The 19,255-nt window shown below is 36.8% G+C and overlaps 1 protein-coding gene across 1 annotated transcript in view; it reads right to left on the bottom strand.

The window, feature by feature from the left end:
* Positions 1-18,357, bottom strand: part of LOC125834148 (midasin) — a 52,258-nt gene extending 33,901 nt beyond the window's left edge. Inside the window, 31 exon segments of the mRNA XM_049513340.1 lie at positions 92-157; positions 235-324; positions 431-531; positions 670-768; positions 2,054-2,201; positions 2,645-2,718; positions 3,173-3,323; positions 3,650-3,704; positions 3,817-4,010; positions 4,440-4,745; positions 4,842-4,912; positions 4,915-4,945; positions 5,112-5,307; positions 5,608-5,675; positions 7,301-9,052; positions 9,127-9,252; positions 9,333-9,509; positions 9,606-9,662; positions 9,736-9,861; positions 9,947-10,043; positions 10,116-10,200; positions 10,278-10,400; positions 11,151-11,223; positions 12,075-12,194; positions 12,275-12,384; positions 14,628-14,788; positions 15,025-15,231; positions 15,580-15,854; positions 17,406-17,490; positions 17,690-18,039; positions 18,124-18,357. Coding sequence (XP_049369297.1) covers positions 92-157; positions 235-324; positions 431-531; positions 670-768; positions 2,054-2,201; positions 2,645-2,718; positions 3,173-3,323; positions 3,650-3,704; positions 3,817-4,010; positions 4,440-4,745; positions 4,842-4,912; positions 4,915-4,945; positions 5,112-5,307; positions 5,608-5,675; positions 7,301-9,052; positions 9,127-9,252; positions 9,333-9,509; positions 9,606-9,662; positions 9,736-9,861; positions 9,947-10,043; positions 10,116-10,200; positions 10,278-10,400; positions 11,151-11,223; positions 12,075-12,194; positions 12,275-12,384; positions 14,628-14,788; positions 15,025-15,231; positions 15,580-15,854; positions 17,406-17,490; positions 17,690-18,039; positions 18,124-18,243 — 5,694 coding nt within the window. The 5' untranslated portion in view covers positions 18,244-18,357.
* Positions 18,358-19,255: the final 898 nt, after the last annotated feature.

The raw sequence follows: 19,255 nt of genomic DNA, 5'->3' as shown, positions 1-19,255 counted from the left end.
AACTGATTAACTAAGTGAGAGAATCAAGAGAATAAGATAACAATTGCAAGGAAACAGAACACAGTATGAAGGTAAAAGTGTAGATTTCGACCTCCAAGACAGACTGTGAAGCAAGATTGAGTTCATCCAAAAGCACCCATGATCCCTGCTTTAGAGCCTGGAAATACAGCAAATTTATGCAAATTATTTTGATTTACGGAAGCAAGCCATTCTACTGAAGGAACATAAACACACCTGTAAAAGAATTCCATCAGACCATGCAAATTGCATCCCTTCATCACCCTCGACAGGCAAATCAGACCCAAACAAGTCCATGATGTCCGTCTGTGTATGTCAATGTCCAAACCAGTAAGAATACATAATTACAGAGATATTTCAACATCTAAAAAGTACTAAAAATCTGAGGTGGGAACCAAATAGATTTATTGACCTGCTCTGATAAATTTATCCGTACTACTGTGTGCCCAGAAAATTTGCCAAGGGCTACAATTAAACTTGTTTTTCCAACGCCTGGGCTCCCTTCCAACAGAACTACAGAGAGTGAAATTACGAAGTCAGGGAACTTCATAGGCCAGTGAATTTCTTTGAGCGAGTTTCAGCAAATATGGCATGTGTGTATTTATACATAAACAAAAGGGAACAACAATTCCCATATTAAATGAAGTGTACCAGGTTTAGCAAGCTGCATGGCACGGAGCACTCTCAATGCATTCCTGCGGGTCGTTGGTGCTAGAAACTCAAATTTCTCACCAGCAAAACAATTCCCACCTAAGAAGATTTAAGCACAACATAGTAAAAAAGGAAGCAACACATAAGCATTTGGCTCCACCTTTAACTGTCAACCCGGAAACACGCAAAGCAGTCCAAAAATAAATAAATAAATAAATAAATACTGAGGCACAAAGTTTTACCACTTATTTGAGTGGGAAAACCTTGCAGGAACCAAAATTAGTCATGAATTGGCATCTCTTGATATCTAGATCACTACTTCAGCCCATTTTTTTTTTCAGACTGTCCAGAATATAATTGGAGTGTCTTCAGGCTAATTCTGGCCAAAACTTTGACATCAATAAAGTGGTGGATCACAGAAGAAGCAAGTGCAAGTGGCTATAATAAGTTACAATCATTAGAATACTAATAAATTTATCTCTGGAATTTAGAGTCCTTTGTTCAATATAGCTATTTTCTCGTACAGTGCTTAGAAATCATAAACACCGTCTCTACTCTTTATGAAACTCAGTATTTACCTCAACTTAAGAAAAACTTGTTTACTTTACAGCCGTAAGTTCTGACAGCTGAACAATTCAGACACTTGTACTGCCATATTTGGTTAGCAAGTCAACTTGTTTAGTCACCAAAGTGGCTCTTCCAGGAAATATGACAATTTCAAAGGAAGATACAGTCCACTGGTAGGACAGTGACCCATGTGTCAACCTGCTTTGATCTTCCAAAGGCAAAAATTTTAACATGTTCGGGATGGGGATCCCTAAGAATATAACGGGTATTAATGTACACTACGACCGGAAAAAGAATTTACCTCCAGACTACTCAATGTGAATTAGATGCATTTTTTTAGATGAAGTCAAATATGAATTAGATGCATTAAAATTGTTGAAACTCATTGTCAATAAAAGAAACCTTCCAATGCTGAGAAGACAAATACATGTATTTGATTCAGGATGAACAAGTCCAAGATAATTGAGTTTCTTTCATAGAGAACCAAATTTTGGCATAGTTTCTCTTCTTTTGGTGTACGGCTTATATATGGGGTCTACCCCATCATTTAAAAGATTATTCATTTTACCCCTAAAAAGGGAATCGACAATTCCCAACTGTTCATCTGGCGAACAATATGAACAACATGATTAACTCTTAAGCAACAGCAAGGTTAGAGAGCAGAACTTCCTCCCAAATGACTTAAAGCAATAAAGCAGTAATTTCTTTTCACAATATTTTCCTATATGGTTATCAAATCTGCTAAGCAAATAAGCATGCATTATCAGCAGCCAAACTTCTCATGATAAATTTTTAGATCATACCCAGTACATCATACCTTTCTCAATGTAGAAAGGAGGAATCCCAAAGCGATTGTCACATTGCATTGTATCACTGCACTCTATAACAGCAGATCTTCCAGGATCGGCCCAACCATAAGGCACCAGCATGGAAATATTTGAGCAATCAAAACTAAGATTGAGCTCCTACAATGGCGAAAGGAGATACTTGTTACGAAAGAAATGTTACAAGAAACAGTACAAGTACCTCAAACAAGCATGTGAAGACCAGGATGATCAACTAGTAGTATTTCATTTCCCAAGGGACAGCAAATGTTGGAAAATTACTGGAATATGATAATATATGTTCCCTCTACTTCTCTGGGACTTACGACAAAATAGATTATTCCTAGCATTTCTATTGAAAAGGTGGATCCCAGCTAACTTTTCTGTGAGAACAGAAGGCACTTCTAGATGGACCTATTCCGTTTAACCTTTCTAGAGATGACAGAAATATGAAAAGCCACCACTCAAGATTGAAAAATCATGTTTACTGTATCTACATTTTTTACGTTTAAATCTGTAAAATCTTTCAAACAAATTGATCAAAAAAGAAATGATTTATTATGTAAAGAAGTATAAGATGAGACCTTTAGTCCATCTAAAAGAAATGAAAGGCATTTCTCTCGCAACCCTGCAGCATCTGTCCTTGAAATATTTGTACCTGAGTAAAATAAGTATTAACAGAATGAAGAAAAAAAAGAGAAACAAAATCCCCAGTAGCAGAACAGACATTGTCGACCAGCAGGAACATATGAAGTAAGTTGTAAAATCTCATGGAAACCTATACAAGAATAGCCATTTTTCTCAAGATATAAAGAAGAGATTCCTAGAAATTGAATTAGTAGTATAGCTGATATAATTGAGCAATAAGAAAATAATAAGGTAAACTTGTGCAGAAACCATGTATATAAGAATGGTATCCATCCTCAATCATGCATATGCAATAAGTTTTCACAGGCAAATAAAAAACCAGAGGAGAAGATACGAGTGCATCAACAGATGAGAAGTATTAGATGGTTGATGTCATGATCCTATATGAAAAAACTATATTTCAAATACTGTTAAACCAAAAAACAGAAAGCTTTAGTAGTAAAGTCGCTAGAAGGTTCACAAACCCAAACTTAGACCGTCCAGCAGAACAAGAAACGCCCCATGAAGGAACGCAGATTCTGGTTGAAGAATTCTCTCTGTCACATTAATAAAGGATACCCAGGATAGAAGATCTCTCACGGTAAGTGCCCTTCCTGTTTGTAAATTGTTGAACCACTGAATTTAAGAAAAAGAATGTCAAACATACTACCATAAAGATTTAAAGGTGTTAAAAAAGGATAAGGAGGACATACAGCATCTGTCACTAGATTTCCTTTACAAGTAGAGTCAAGTGAGTATCACCCATAACAGAAATCAAGCTAACTTAACTAAAGACAGTGACAGAGAATCATCAAAGCTACAATGACCACAACCAACGTATAGCTCTAGATATTTCGCGTGCTATAAGCCCAACCGCTGCTTGGATAAAAGTGGAACTGGCTGTGCAAGCATGCAAGCCTTTATGACAAATTAAGGTTATATAATACAAGGAAACTGCATACCTCCCAAAATTTCATCATAAGATCTACCAGCACACTAAAGCTTGTGTTTGAAATGCTGCAAAACGAAGTTTGTCAAATCAAACAAGACCATTTATGACCAGAGCCGCTCATGGGAAACAAGCCATCTTTAGGAATTGATGGAAAATAAAAACTTTGCATTTACAAACCTCTCAAGAGCAATACTATTAAGCTCATCCAACTCAGTAATAGGTGGCACCCATATCTCCGTGAACCTATTGCGAAGGGCAGGAGACAATTCTTTTTTGCCAAAATCACCACCAGGATTCATTGTTGCAAGTAGAAAAAAGTTAGAATGAGCAGTTATTTTCTGGAGATCAGACCCTCCTTTCTCTGCCAAAGACTGCAGAAATACCACATATCCAATGAATGAATAATTATCAATGTAAGGAAAAGAAAACGGACAATCAAAAGAAATTTGGCCAAGTTTTTGACAAGATAGATAAGAAAAGGTGGCATGTAATGAGGAAGCAGGAGAGTCAACCTGAGAACACAGCGCCGAAACAAACAAGAAGCATAAGCAAGCTCTCATAAAAAATGTAAAAATCTAGACATACATAAACAGCATGGGGTAGAAAAAATTGCATCAAGACAAAAGCACCAGACCCTCCTAGGAGATGACAGATTATGCAAGATTTGATACAAATACAGTATGAACTAATTTCAACCAACGAAGTAAAGACTTCACTTTGGCATTCTTATTTGAGATGGCAAGTGAATTCAAATGTAAATAATCTGTGTACTATCACTTTAAACCATATAAGTTACCCACCAGTTTCCTTTCTGGCTCCAATACGCTGTTTAGTCTTTCAAGTACACTGTCATCAGCTAAAGAGATTTCATCCACAAGAAATAACTCTCCTTTCTTCATTGCTTCAACAAGAGGTCCATCTTGCCACATAAAAATGGTCTGCCATTTCTGGCACAGTTGAACCAAGTCCAAATTCAGTTGTCCAATGTAGTCGACATCTTGACTAGTTACATCAGGATGACAAACTAGACTCTGCCTGTAGCTACTTAAGATAACAGACAGCTTATGAAGAGTGGAAGAAGCATGATTGATATCTGAAGAAATCACCTGCGGAGCATATATGTGACAAGAAACATCAGTGTCTAATTAATAAAAGAAAAGAACCTCTTCTCATACCAGAATATGGAATGAAAATAAACATACAGAATCTCCAGGATAGTTCACAATAGCCTTGGAATGCATCAACTTCTCGCAAAGGTGCTTGAAATCTGTAGAAATTTCGATCTTTCTCGTACAGGATAGAAACCCTGGTAAGGATATCAATAAACAGCCATTTCCATAAGATATATATAGAAAGAAAGAAATGAAATACATAAACAATGACAGTAAATTGGATGATAGAATCTACCAGGACCAATAAACACAAGCATTGCAATCAAAAAAAAAAAAAAAAACAGGGCAAAGTAAGCTAACCCCAAGAAAATCAGATGTTTCTGTATATTGATGGCAATTCAAAATGTGCAATTTTGAACCCAAAATGATACTAAGCAGCTGGCAAACAGTAGTTTTCCCTCCCCCCGTTTCACCAACAAGGAGAACAGGCTCACGCAGCTTGTAACAGCGCTCAACAAGAAAGTACAACCTCCACATACTTCTAGTCCAAACAATTCTGCAAAAAAAAATAAAAAATGAAGCTAACCACAGCCAAAAAGAACTTAGGGTTCGTTTGGTTGGGAACAAGTTATCCCAGGATAACTATCCTAGGATTAGTTATCCTGGGATAACTTATCCCACCATGTATATGGGATAACTTATCCCATCACTATGGTATAAATTGTGGGATAAGTTATCCCAAACTTGGCGACCAAACAAGACACCAAAATAGGACTACTTTCTTATCCCAAGACGATTTATCTTTATCCCTCACACCAAACGACCCCTTAAAGATTAACTACTTTACAACACATACTTGTTCAGCTGTCCTGCGACTCCTGAATGCTTAATAACCTCCAAGATCTTATCTCTACCTCCTCCTTCCTGCACCAAAAAAATCAGAACTCGGTTTATTCAAGCAATTTGGTAGCACTCTGTATTTACATACTACCATGAGCATATACAGAAACAAGTGAACTAGAAGGATCCTTCTATCGTACCATATAAAAATCTTGCATCTAACACTAATCAGAAAAAAGAAATATCATACAAGTACATAAGAGAGATGAAAGCAAATCTGACACACATCAATTATCCTACCCGAATCAAGGTACTAGTTTTGTTCCAGACAGTATCAGGTTGAAATCAATATGTAGTATGAGGTTATACTGGTAGGAGGGGTGAACAACAATGAGAAGCTAGCAGCTTGGCAGAGGTGTTTAATTGCAACATATTCCAATAATAAGATTTCAGTTAAGAACTTTTTGTTGGTGAAGCAATCCAGTCAAATTTTTAAATTCTCCAACCACCCAGTCTTGTAGATTCCTCCTAAACCTCAAATCCCAAAGAACCTTCCCCACTCCATAACCGGTGGACGACTAACTGATGAACGTCACTAAATAATTAGTTTATCCACAAAAAGAAAAACTGAAAGGTCATCATGACATGTCTTTGATTTGAAAAAACTGACACAACACAGTGAAAAGAATATGACATCAATCTGATAAGGAACTCACAATGAAAAGAATATGACATCAATCTCATAAAGAACTCAGATCCGACGATTCAACTACATGCCAAAAGGTCCCTTTGATCAGGGTCTAAGTAATTGATTAAAAAAACGAGAACATAAAGTTATCAAATGTCAACTAAAATAAGAAGACTCATGTGCGTGTAATGCAATAGCTCCTCTAACTACAATTTCTGCCCTTCAAAGGTTGTCAGCTGCTTCTAAAATTTGATCACCAGATGATGACCCAGCAATGACCCCACACCAATTTCACTCTTCTTAATTCCACCCCCACCCCCATCATAGATTGTCTAACTAGCAGCCTTATTTGCTCTCTCTCTCTCTCCCCCCCCCCCCCCCCGCTCTCTTTCTCTCTCTCACTCACCCAAATAGATTCCATTTTTTAACCTTCTGTGAAAAGTAATGAGCTTCAGAACATCATCAGTAAAACAGTACATCGAGCACTGCTAGCAATTCAGGAAGAAAATAATTTAGTCCCCCCCCCCCCCCACACCCCACACAGATAGAAAGAAATAGGAGAGCCTTTGATGGAATAGAGAAGGATTTTGTTCATTTGCAGAAAACCATATGATCCTGTAATGTTCTCTTCTTCTTCTTCTTTTTTTTTTTGTGTGTGGGGGGGGGGACGGTTACTCATTGTCCATAAAATCTTATTTACTTGATAATAAAAAAGAAACGTAGTTCCCTTCTGGGACTGCATCAACACTCAACACTCTTTTTTCCGAGAAAGGTAACATTTGTATACATCACCCGAAAAAAGGGTGTGCTGAGACTTGCTCTTTCATCATTTCAAGTCAGTATCAAGCAAAACAATAATTTCATTATGAGATTTCCTGCAATATCTTTTGAAAATCCAAGGGAGGTAAAAGTGGTAACTCCATAAAATAGGAGAATCTCCCAGCATCAATAACAACCATAAGAGTTGAAAACTTATAACTATGTACTACGCAGCGTAAGTAGTGAGGAAAAAGAGATAAACCTGCTTGTACATATCATCCTCAGCAAGCCTAACCCGCAACTGCTGTTCCAAAACTGCCTGGACAACTTTTTTCTCATCATTATCTCGCAGTCTCTCGGCCATCAAATAATAACCGTCACGAGCTAGGTCTTCGTAGGACTTCCCAAATTCCCTGAAACGGTTAGCCCACCGAAACAGATCGCGTGGAGTAATGAAACCATGTTTTCCAGCAAAAATTTTAGTACTCTGCCTATGCAATTGCAATTCCTTCATGACAGCAATCATTTTCCTAGAATAGCTTTCTGGAATTTCACACCTATTGGTCAATATTGTGCTCAACTCATCTTCTGGAATTTCATCGACATGGATCTCCACGAAACGGTTGCGAAATGCTCGTGATAGAATTTTGCGTCCACCATATAAGGTAGGTGGATTCTGAGTGGCAAACAACATGAAGTTTGGGTGTGCTCGAACAGTTTCACATAACTCAGGGATGAAAAGCTCTCTATTATCATCTAGCAACCTGTTCAAAGCTTCTAACACATCCGATGGGGCAAGGTTAAGCTCATCCAGAACTATCCAATGACCGTTTCGAACCGCTTTAACAAGGGCACCCTCATGAAAGACAAGCTTCCCATTTGCATCAGTGACATAGGAACCCAGGTACTCCTGTAGATCAGTGTGTTCGTGGTTATTGATCCTCACAAACTCATGACCGGTTATTGCAGCAAGATACTGGACAAGGCTCGTCTTTCCACTAGATGTTGGCCCCTGAAGCAGAACTGGGTATCTTCCAACAAATATGGCACGCGCCAAGTTTCTAATATGCTCCTTGACGCTCTTGGTCAAAACATAGCTCTCTGTCAAATCATCAGACCCTGAGTTTCCTCTATCTAACAAATAGGCATCAAAGGAGATCTGCGGAGGTATTTTTCCCTCTAATAAATATACAGTAATCAATTGGTTCATTAATTTAGCACTTGGTACATCTAATGCAATCAGAAAAAACATACAAAAACCATCATAAAGGGCTTTTGCAAGACCAAAAGTTCTCTTCGCTTTTTTTGTGTATTCTAGTGCACGGTAAAGAGACCTTAAACTATATTGGGGCTTCTGGTTAGCACCATCCTGTAATTTATCATCAGATTGCTTCTTGGCTGCTTTATAGAACTGCACAATTTTACTAACTAGTTCTCTATTTGAATGATCCTCATCAATAAACTGACTAATAAACAAAGAAAGGTCTTCATCATCCAACAAATCATCAACAAAATATTCTGTAAATCTGCACCTTAACGATACGGGCAAGTCTCTCTTCCCAGCATCAGTTGCAGGATTCATGCAGGCAAATATGCGGAAGTTCGAGTGTCTATTTACATAATCAACATCACCCCTTTCAGTCAAACAAAGAGATCCAGTCTCTTCTTCAAGTACACCGATAACTCGCTGCAAGGTCTCCGGAGGAGCCAAGTTCACCTCATCAAGCAGTATCCATTCACCATTCTTAAGTGCAGAAATAAAAGCTCCTTCTACAAAAGAAAATATCATTCCACCAGTAGCACCAATCTGCATACGCGCTTTATCTAGCTTCAGGGAAAAGGTTTCCCAAGCCTTTATCAGTTCATCACCCAAAGGTCTCTTCCGCTTTGTACCGGACCCAGATCTTCCTATTTCAATTATCTTTCGGACACCTTTCTGAAATCCACCTAATAACATCTTCCAATTCTTTTCAGAAACAAACTTTCTTAAACGTACAAGAAAATCTCCATTCTCCTGAAACAAAAGATTGTAATATTGGTTAAGCAGCACGAGAAAAACATTCAGAGAAGTAAAATCTCGAAAATTACCTTGGAAGAAAATGTAGTAGTAAATAGGTTCTCAAACTCCTTATAAAGGGGTATACAGATGAACTGAGCATCAATTGGTTTGAATCCACCCAACAAGTCAGCTATATCACTTTGCTGACTCAAATTCTGCAAAATAATATGTCGCTCAGTGAGGCTGTTAAATGCAAATTTAAATCTTATTGTTCATAGATCTTTATCTAACATACCAGGACTGTAAGTTTTTGACCAAGTCTCGATGCAAGACTCTGTACAAGAGTGGTTTTCCCTGTACCAGTTTCACCCACCAAAAGAACTGGCTCATTATACTTAACAGAGCAAGCTATTCTCTCAAGAACGTGGATTAAATTACGAATCTCAACGAAACGCTTCTTCTCTTCCCAGGTCTATAAAAATCATAAAGAATTCAGAGAGGTGCAAAAGAAAATATCAAGATTTATAAAAAAAAAAAGCGAACAAAATAGTTCAGAAATTTCACTCACAACCCTGTGGTTGCGCTTAAGAACAACCCTCCCAATACGTAGCTCAGACACCAGTTCCTGCAGAGCGTTGCAAATAAGAAAACGAAGCTGATATAGCAATGAAAATATCACATTACAAAATACCAAATACCTGAATAACAGGCCTATTAATGGGATACAAAGTCTCCACGGATCCTACTGACCACATTTTAGCTATCTCTTTCACTACAGCCAACCGTTTTTCAGCTGTTGAAAAGGCAGCAAAGATGTCTACAGCCTACAAAGTCAAATCACCAACCTTTTTAGCATAACTGAAATATTTACCAAAGAAAGATGAAATGAGCATAGTTATCATGTTAGACCTCCTTATATATGTTTTCACGTGCATAAGCTGAAAGACCATCCCCGCCAAAATGAAAACCCAAACCTGCAATTCTCTTGCACCATTTGAGGAGATCCCTGCAATTGATAAGCATGGTTAAAGCCGACAATATTCTACAGATTCAGATGATGGGTCGTGACAGAGCTTACCTTAGTGAAAACCTTCCATGAGAACCTAGAAAGGCACTATTTCCAAAATGACATCCTACTAGCTCATTAACTCTATCAAATGTTCCTGCAAGATGCACACACAGATTTAAATAGATATTGTAGAGGTAGACAACCTATCAAGAACAAATAGATCTATCATACCAATAAGTTCTGCTGCCAGAGACTCCAATTCTGGATACCACTTGTTCACAATCTTCAGCAAGTCCTGATGACTTGAAGGTGCAATCATTACTCTCCGCCAAAGCACACTAACAGAACTCTTACCTATTAAAGAACAATGCCACTTTCAGCTAATAAGGGAAAGTAACCCAAAACAATGAGAAGGGTAAAATAGATAACAAGATCTACATTTTCCAATAAAGTGAAGTCCTATTGACATCAATAACATAAACAGCAAAAAAATAGTATCGGTACTATGGCCAAAGGGTCATTAGAGACATCTCACCTTTAACAGAAGCTAGAAAAAAAATTGAAACATTCTAAGGACAAGCTTGTAGTTGTCATATACCGTAATCTTGTCAGTTCTAATTTGGAGCTCGCCTCCCTCAAGGTTTGACAGTGCTGCCAACAATTGGAAAAAGACTCACAATCGTTGTTGAAAAGCAGACCGTCCAAAGACACAAGTAACTAACACAGTAGTGAAGGTATCTTGGAAAGTACTTTGAGAACTTCGAGGACCCAAACCCACTTCTACTTAAATTTTATCTAAGTACCAACATGTAGGAAGAAAGTCGACCAGTTTAAGAGGCTCTCAAGCAACAAAAGAAGTTCACCTACCAATTATCAGAAAAACCAAAGAAAAACTGCAAATACAGAATCTATTTCTCACCAAGCATCGAAACCATAAGTGTGTGCTGATATTTACAAATAGGGTGAGGAGGGGGGCACTAACAACAGATTCCAAATACTAGCAAGTAGGAAAAAATCACACACATATAAGCAGAATGCTAAAAAAAGTGTTAGGTACATACAGAGTGGATAAGAAAACCAGAATTTATGAGTCATGATACCAACCTTCCATAGATATATCTAGCTTAGTGCTTGTCATCGTGGAAAATAACCGAAAACCTTCATGGACCTGGATTCCCTGCAGTGGTTCATACGTATTGGTGTTCTTTCATCATCAGAGTAACATGCACGAGAAGAAATATAGCATTTCACCAATCAACTTGTGATGCTAGGATGCAAGGACCAATCAGCAAATGAAGGCCAAAAAAGGGCCTAGCTTTGGAAACAATAAATCGCAGTGGCAAACAGCAACATCATCTATTTAACTAACTAAACTGCACGGATACAGAAGAATGAAATGCGCACACTGTCTCTAAACATGGATTTGTCAAGAAATGCAATATGAATAATGATGGCTAAAACACTACTGAATATGTTCCTTACAGGAAAGATATAGTTACCACAAGTTAGAAAATTACAAGTTGTCCAATCAATGGGAACTTGGAAAGAAAAAGAATTTCACTTATATTCAGATGTAAAGACTACAGAATATTATTGACTTGTCTTTCCCTACTTGAGCAATGAACAGTTCAATCATCAAAGTGGTCACTCAAAATCACTATCAAATTGATTTAGATGTGCATAAATAAGCATAAATGTTATTAAGAGATGCACAATAGCACTCCATATAAATGGTTGAAATTTACAAAAAAATTCGAACAACTAATTAACTTGAAATAAAACAGATGTTTCCAAGAAGCTAGTTGAAGAGCTATACAAAACTGCACAAAAAAACAGTAGGCCACCGCTTTCCTTCATAATCTGCTTTTAACAGATTGTAAAGTCAGAGAGAGTAAAGATATTACAACCATAAACGTATCAATCTAATTAGCAAATTCAGACAAAGCAGCATGCAGTCAAGAGCAACAAAGGATAAGCATGATAACACTAAAATCTTCAAAAACAGGCAAAGGTAACATTGCAAAATACCTCTCCATGCCCAGTGAAGAATGAAGTTGCGCCTTCTAACAGAGGCAATAAGATGCATTGAACATCAGGAGGCGCTTTATCGACATCCTCAAAGACAACCCAGAATCCATTGGAAACAGCCTGCACATCATAATAATCATCACTCCATGACAAGGTAGGAATAATGAAAAACCTATTGATTTCTCGAACGAGTATGAAACCTGGGTAAGTGAACCAGGCTGCCATCTGAATTCACCAGGTTGTTCCGTACAGACATAAGTGCCAACTAACATCTTGCCATCAACTTGCTCATCCATGTGAAGGAATAGAACTGTATTTTTGAAAATGTATCAACAAGAAAACAGCAGGCACAGACAGAACAAACCAAGAGCTTTTTCAAAGCACCATAAGCGAAAGTGTTGTTAGCCGTTAATGAAAGTGTATGGCTAGATGATCACACTCACATGTTGTACAAGTACACATTCAAACTTGGGAATCAAATGTCTATCCAACTTAAGATTTTGAAAATTTTATGACAATGGATAAATCAATTCCAAACCTGAATGTCAACTGAAACTTATATCGAGTGATGGTACCACGTTCAACTTGTGAAAGATATAACGAGTCTTTTGCAATATATATGTTCAAGAATGTGAAAACAACTGTGTTCCTTAAATTGTGCCATATCAACAGTGGACTAATAGTCCAATACAAAGTTCGATAAACATAGAAGAGAAAGTGAAGGACAAAATGAAGAAAATACATGGGGCATGTGTTACTAAATCTGGGGAAGGGAAATTTTAAAAATGTTAAGGTTGCTTCCCTGCTGGTTATTGGAGACTTGGGACTTCACTTGGATTGAGGTATTTATGAATCTATGAGATGCAAATTAGCTACCCTATCAGATGCCACTTCAGTACAGTTTAACTAATTTTGACTTCATGAACAGAAGCTTAAACCACATTTAGCTACATTAAGGCCACGTTAGATTTATTTTTAAGATTAAGATGTTTGAATCTCAATATATATTATGAAAACAGATACCATTTGCATATGTAATATTATTTGCAAATCAATTTTTGGTTTACAACTTTGTCCATTATTTCAACTTAAAAACTTGAAATACTGGCTTGAAAGAGTATTTCCAGTGACATAATGGTTCACTCATAAAACTTCAATTTCAACTTCCAAATGCTATTTTCTAACTTCAATCAAATACTCAGTCTTTTCAACTTCACCCACATTTTGTCCAAATGGGTGAACTCCAAATCTAAACACTATAAACTAAAACTGCTTGTTTTTTATGATCCATCATTTAGTTAACAACTAAAAAGTTCAAATAATATGACAGTTAAATACCACATCCAGAAAATATTCAAGAAAATCTTTACTTGCATATTAAAAAATGTTTCTCTGATGAAGCACACTCTTAAAAGTTAATAGCAATGTTGGTTGTGAGTTGCAGGAGATTTATCTATCTATCTGTATCTCTTCGTGTTCTATTATTTTGGTTTCTTCCTCTCAACTCAAACCATGGAACTTCTCTTCCTAAATTGCTCGAGGCCCAGTAGTAGGCTAATGAGGCCTAATTTGTCTCCCTTTACTCTAGGCTCAATCATATTAACCTCACTTCAAAAAAGACCAGAAAATGGAGGGGGGGGGCAATCAAATCCAAGTGCAAGTCCCAGAACCATGTTATACACACGGAAGGCCGTTAGAGAATGTTACACTTGTTTCTCATCGATTGTGCAAAAGGGTATTCGAAGGAGTTTAAATAATCTTGGGCTACTCTGACCTATCACCTTATGATTTAGCATCAGATACTTAAATTCTTTCATAGAGTTAATTGGTGGGGGTGGCCAGTTTTGGGAACGGATTGGTGAAGGTGGAGCTGGTTGGTGGTGCTAGTGTGATGGTGTCTGGTTGGTTGATAATATCGGTTGTACGGTCATCGTGATGGAGGTGGGGGTGGCTACAGTGGTGCGCAAATAAAGATGATTAAAGGTGGTCATGGACTGGTGGTTGCCAGTAGGATGTGTGGCGAAATCTGGAAGTGGAGTGGATAAAGCAGTGGTTAAAGGCTTAAAAGCACATCTTCACATGAATCATTGACTGAACGTCCTAATGAGATCGGATGAATCAAACTAATTTAGAAAAAATGTGTGTAGTTGTAAAAGGAAAAAAGGTAAATGCATTTACAAGGCTGAGATCCGAATAATTCAATAAAGGAATATAATAAACTTAATTATTCAAATGGATGCTACCATATTTTAAAATACTTTAGGTAGACTTAAATTAACCACATAAAATGATGGAAAAGAGCACACTAGACTCTTTCCATAGATGTCAATGTCTTAAACAAACAATAACAAGTAATTTAACCTTTTAAAATATTAATGACTTGTTTATGTCTTTTTGACTTTTTTACATCCTTCTGGTCTTGGAATCGAGATACACTAACTTTACAAGCTCAACCAAACATCCACAGCCAACAATCAAGCAACAAAAAAAACATATAAAAGATATACATATGTTATTGATGATTGATTTTCACAGGGAGCAAAAACAACATACCCCGACCCCCATGAAGTTCGGCTAACTTTGAAATCAATGCAGTTTTTCCAGCACCAGCAGGGCCATATAGAAGAACTGGCCACCTCTGACTAAAAGCCAGAAACACCATCTCATAACCCTTCTGCATAGCAGAAGTCAAGATGAAAGGTTTCCCACAATCCCTGCATGTTTTTTTATGAATCAACATTAAATGCTATTAAGGTAACAAAGCAGCAGCGTGGAGAAAGAAATCCAGAAAGTGACAGGTCTATGATATAAAGGATCTCAAAGACCGCGCTTTGTAACCACCCACTTCCCAACTAGCCCCAATTACTGAATCACCAATGTAAATGCCGACTTTTAAACGCATCGACAAGCAAATTATCACAGAGATTGCTATTTTTAGGAGTGCTCTTACCATGTCACCTTCTTGTCCCCCGACTTTAACAGTCCATTCTCCAGAATGGTTGAGGATGAAACTGAAGAATCAAAAGGTGAAGATTGTAATGAACGACATTGGTTGTATCCCATGCTTCCACCAGTTGAGTCACAATTACTTTTGCGCGGGGATTCTAGGTACCAGGCTGCTTTCTCCAGTGCTACATCCTGACAATATTCTTCCCAGCTGTGGATTTTGAAACATCAATTCAAACATGAGAAACGTATGAGAAGATTCAGATAAAAAATTCAATGAAAGGATGAAATGCTGCATATCATAATTCAAATCTCGGCATGGAAGAATAGCACGAATCCAGTAAAAAGGAAAAACATACGCTCTGAAGTCAAAATATTATTCATATCACGAATCAGAGCATTAACCAAGAAATTAGCAGCATCGGATATCAAATATCTAGCTTTGATTCCAATAGCCTTTTCAAACTAAGGATTTGCTGTGACTTAAATCAAGCAGTTGATACACTTATCTCTTTAAAGAAAAGAACATTAACTCAATGAACTAGAAAGCAAAACTTACCGCAGTAAACAGGAACAAGCTTCTTGAGAACAGAGATTGAAGTTTGCTATCGCTCGATCATTTAACTTTAAAAGTATTGACAGTATTCTTATCCCACACCATATTATGTCATGCGCGCATCTATTTGGTTCTTCATTTTTACCCAAATAGAAATCATGAAACTGATTTATATTGTCCAAAAGGCAAGACCAGTCCCACATTGTAGAAAAAACTTCAGGCTCTGCTAGAAGGAGACGATATGAAACTCGTATTGCATTCAGCAAACCACCCCCATCCTAATAAGAGAATAGTTAGGCAGCTTATAAAATTTGTCATGCTAAATTGGGTTGAAATAATACTTGTACCCAAAAATAGAGAGAAGAAAACCGCAGAAAATAAGGAAATTTTGAATGGGATGGAGAACTCATTACCACATTGTTAAGACTAACAGAAACTTATCGTCATAGACTTGCACAAGACAACGAGTTTACAATAATAATTAGGTACTCAATTTAACTCCCTAACTCAGAAAAATGTGAAAACAATCTATAGCTCAATAGACCACCAGAATCGATCTCTAGACTAGACTCCAGATATACAGAATCTTAAGCGCTTACTCTATAGACCATAGGTAAGTTTTCGGCCTGTATTGTTCACACACATATCTCATTACCAGCAAGGGTTGCAAAAAAACATTCAATGATAACAACATTTGAAGCAAAAAATGACTATTAGAACAAACTCACTCCAGCGCTATTATGGCTGCAACCATAATATTTCTCGATGAAGGAGTTAATGCAAATATCTATTGACGATAGCCCATTTCCACAAAGAAAGTCCAATCCTATTCTAAGAAACCTAAATAACCCAAGTGGTACTACACATCACTTGAGAGTGGTCTCTCATCTGGCAAATGATTTGACAAATGCAAGTTCACCTCCTATCACACTCATATAAATTATAAGCCTCAACGGAAAAAGAGGAATGTGGAATGGAATAGCCTAATAACGCAAATGTAACCGCCAATGATAATGAGATACTAGATGAAGTTTCTCAATGATTCCATGAATGATCTAATGATGATTCTTGTCTAAGTGTGTGACCAAATTCTTTTGCATGGTCAAAACAGATGAAAATTCTATGTGCTGGTTGTGTGGCAGTGAGACTCGAACCTAAGATCTCTGTGTGTTTGGATATCCTGTTTAAGTGTGCGACCATCTTATCGAGCTAAAGTTGTAGTAAACACATTTTTATTTACTAAAGGGAAAAAGATTAAAAATGCCCTTAATGTTATCATAAATAGTACAAAAATGTGTCCCTTCCTCCTATTAGATAGGGGATGCCTTCAGCGTTTTATTAAATCTAAAAATGCCCTTTTTAAAACGCACAATGACATGGCAATTGATAAGTCATTTAATGAAACAAATAGCTTCATCTTATTGGTCCACATAAACTTTTAAACCCAATTTAACTACCCAACTCATCCTAGCTAAAAACCCCAAACCCACCCAATATTACTCATACCCGAGGTCATGCCACACTCATCTATCAATTCAAAATTGGTTTCATATTAAAACTGTGTAAAATCAAGAAAGAACAATATCCTCAAATTTCGGTCATTCCAAGTTACAATTCACCAATATCCTCAAAACTCAAGACCAATCTAACATCTACAATCTGGTAGAGGTATAGCACGACCAAGTCGTTGCATTGGAGGAAGGAGAAAACAAAGGAGAGGGATGCATCAAAAATTACCTCTTAAGGACGAGACAGGAGGAAGACAAATTCCGAATGAGAATTACATAGACAATTATGGAGCAAAAGTTCGATATTAAGAAGAAAAATACCAGAACAACTGCCTCGATAACTGATTTTCTCTGTCTAATCCTTTCAAATGGAGGGGGAGCAAACTCAAAATAACCCAAGACAGACCTGCGCCAAGGAACACATGTTAGCTGTTACTCTAACAATTGACACAGAAATGCATTAGCAATTTATAGGTATGCAATATTATCCTCGATTACCACAGGACAGCTAAATAAAAAATACTTAATAAGGCATCCATATTCCGTATGATACATAATAACAATGTTCATTTGATTCCAGAACCAAACAGAAGAAAATGCTTTACCTCAATAATGAACGAACCAAATCATAAGCTCTACAAAAAGCAAGACAAGCTAGCTCATGAAGTTTCAATCCCTTCCCTCTTTTAGCATAAACATTAATTATATGAATAGTATCTTCAATATCTAAATCTTCAACTTCTCCACGATCATCTTCTTGGTCTACCTCCATCAAGTCCTCACCCTCATCATTGTTGCACCTCAAATTTGGTACCAAACTAAGCAAGGAAACAGCTCTGTCCACAATTCTCCGAGCTAGCGGGCGAAAACATCCAATTAAAGGGATTGTATACTTCGGATGTATCACAATTTCTCCCACAGCATTCACCACTTCTTCTTCTGTAACTTTATCACCCTATCAACAATAAAAATTGAAACTTTCATACTCAAAAAAGATACTTAACACAATAAATAGTTAAATTTGTAAGATTTTCAGTACCTTGTTTAACAAGTAATCAAATTGGGATAACGAAGCAAGTTCAGGGCACCGAGTAAGGAACCTCTGCAGCTCATAATCCACACGAAAACTCCCATCAAATGACATTTTTTCTGAGTACATATATGAATTGAAACTTAATTAGCCTCTTTCAAAATCAATTTTTGTATCTTCTGAGTTCTTCAAAGATGCTACAGGTGAAAGGAGAAGTGTGAAGGTGATAAAGCTTTAGCAGTAACTAGGGTTTAGGGTTTAACAATTCTTATTTTGCCGCTTCAGTTTTAATTTATATGTTTCGAATTGGGTTGGTTTAAGTATTAGGGTCTGCGCGAAATTGTAAATTATGCCACGAGGGTATAGAGGGCTGAGCATTCAGTTCGGTTTCGATTTTTTTATTTTTTATTTTTTTTGAATATTCAAGTTTTAAAAAAAATAAATAAATAAAAGTGCACCGAACCGAAATTATGTTATTACGGTTCGGCTTTGGTTGGATGTAAAAAGAAAAGAATAAACAAATGCATGGTCTGCTTGTGGCCGGTCGGCTGCTGCTGCCTGCTGCTGGTCGGCTGCTTCTGGTCGCAGCGGTCGGCCGGTCGCTGCCTTGAATGTCGCTGGTCGTCGGCGTCGGGAAGTGGGAAAGTGACGTGCGGCGCTGAGAACTCTGAGAAGTCGACCTAAAGTAGGAAAATTATGAAAAAATTGAAATTTGACTTAAATTATTGAGAACTGGCCTAATTTTGTTAATATTAATAATCTATATTTTAAATATTTTAATTTGTGTGTGTTAGTTATTTTCAATTAAAATTGAAAATGTGAAAAAAAAATTAAACGTATTTTTTTAGGATTAGAGATAACAGTTTCTATCCTTTTTATTTTAAAAATAACTAAACGTACCTTTATTATTTACATTTATTTAATTATTTTAAATTTTGTATTTATTTCAAATAAATAATCAGCAATTCTTTTAATTTGTTAAAAATGCAATCAATTATAAGAAGAAGAATGTTAAAAATAAACTTTTAATTTGTTTTTAATGTGAAATTGGGAGTTCGAAATTTATTTAAATTAATAACATTTATCAATTAAATTCATTTTTTAAAATATAAAAATAAAAAGTTCCAAGTAGTTACAACAA

This window comes from Solanum verrucosum, unplaced genomic scaffold (genome assembly GCF_900185275.1).
Source record: "Solanum verrucosum unplaced genomic scaffold, falcon-dt-bn FXZP01000108.1, whole genome shotgun sequence".
NCBI classification, from domain to species: domain Eukaryota; kingdom Viridiplantae; phylum Streptophyta; class Magnoliopsida; order Solanales; family Solanaceae; genus Solanum; species Solanum verrucosum.
Note: the sequence above shows the minus strand (reverse complement) of the source record. Positions and strands in the feature narration are given on the sequence as shown.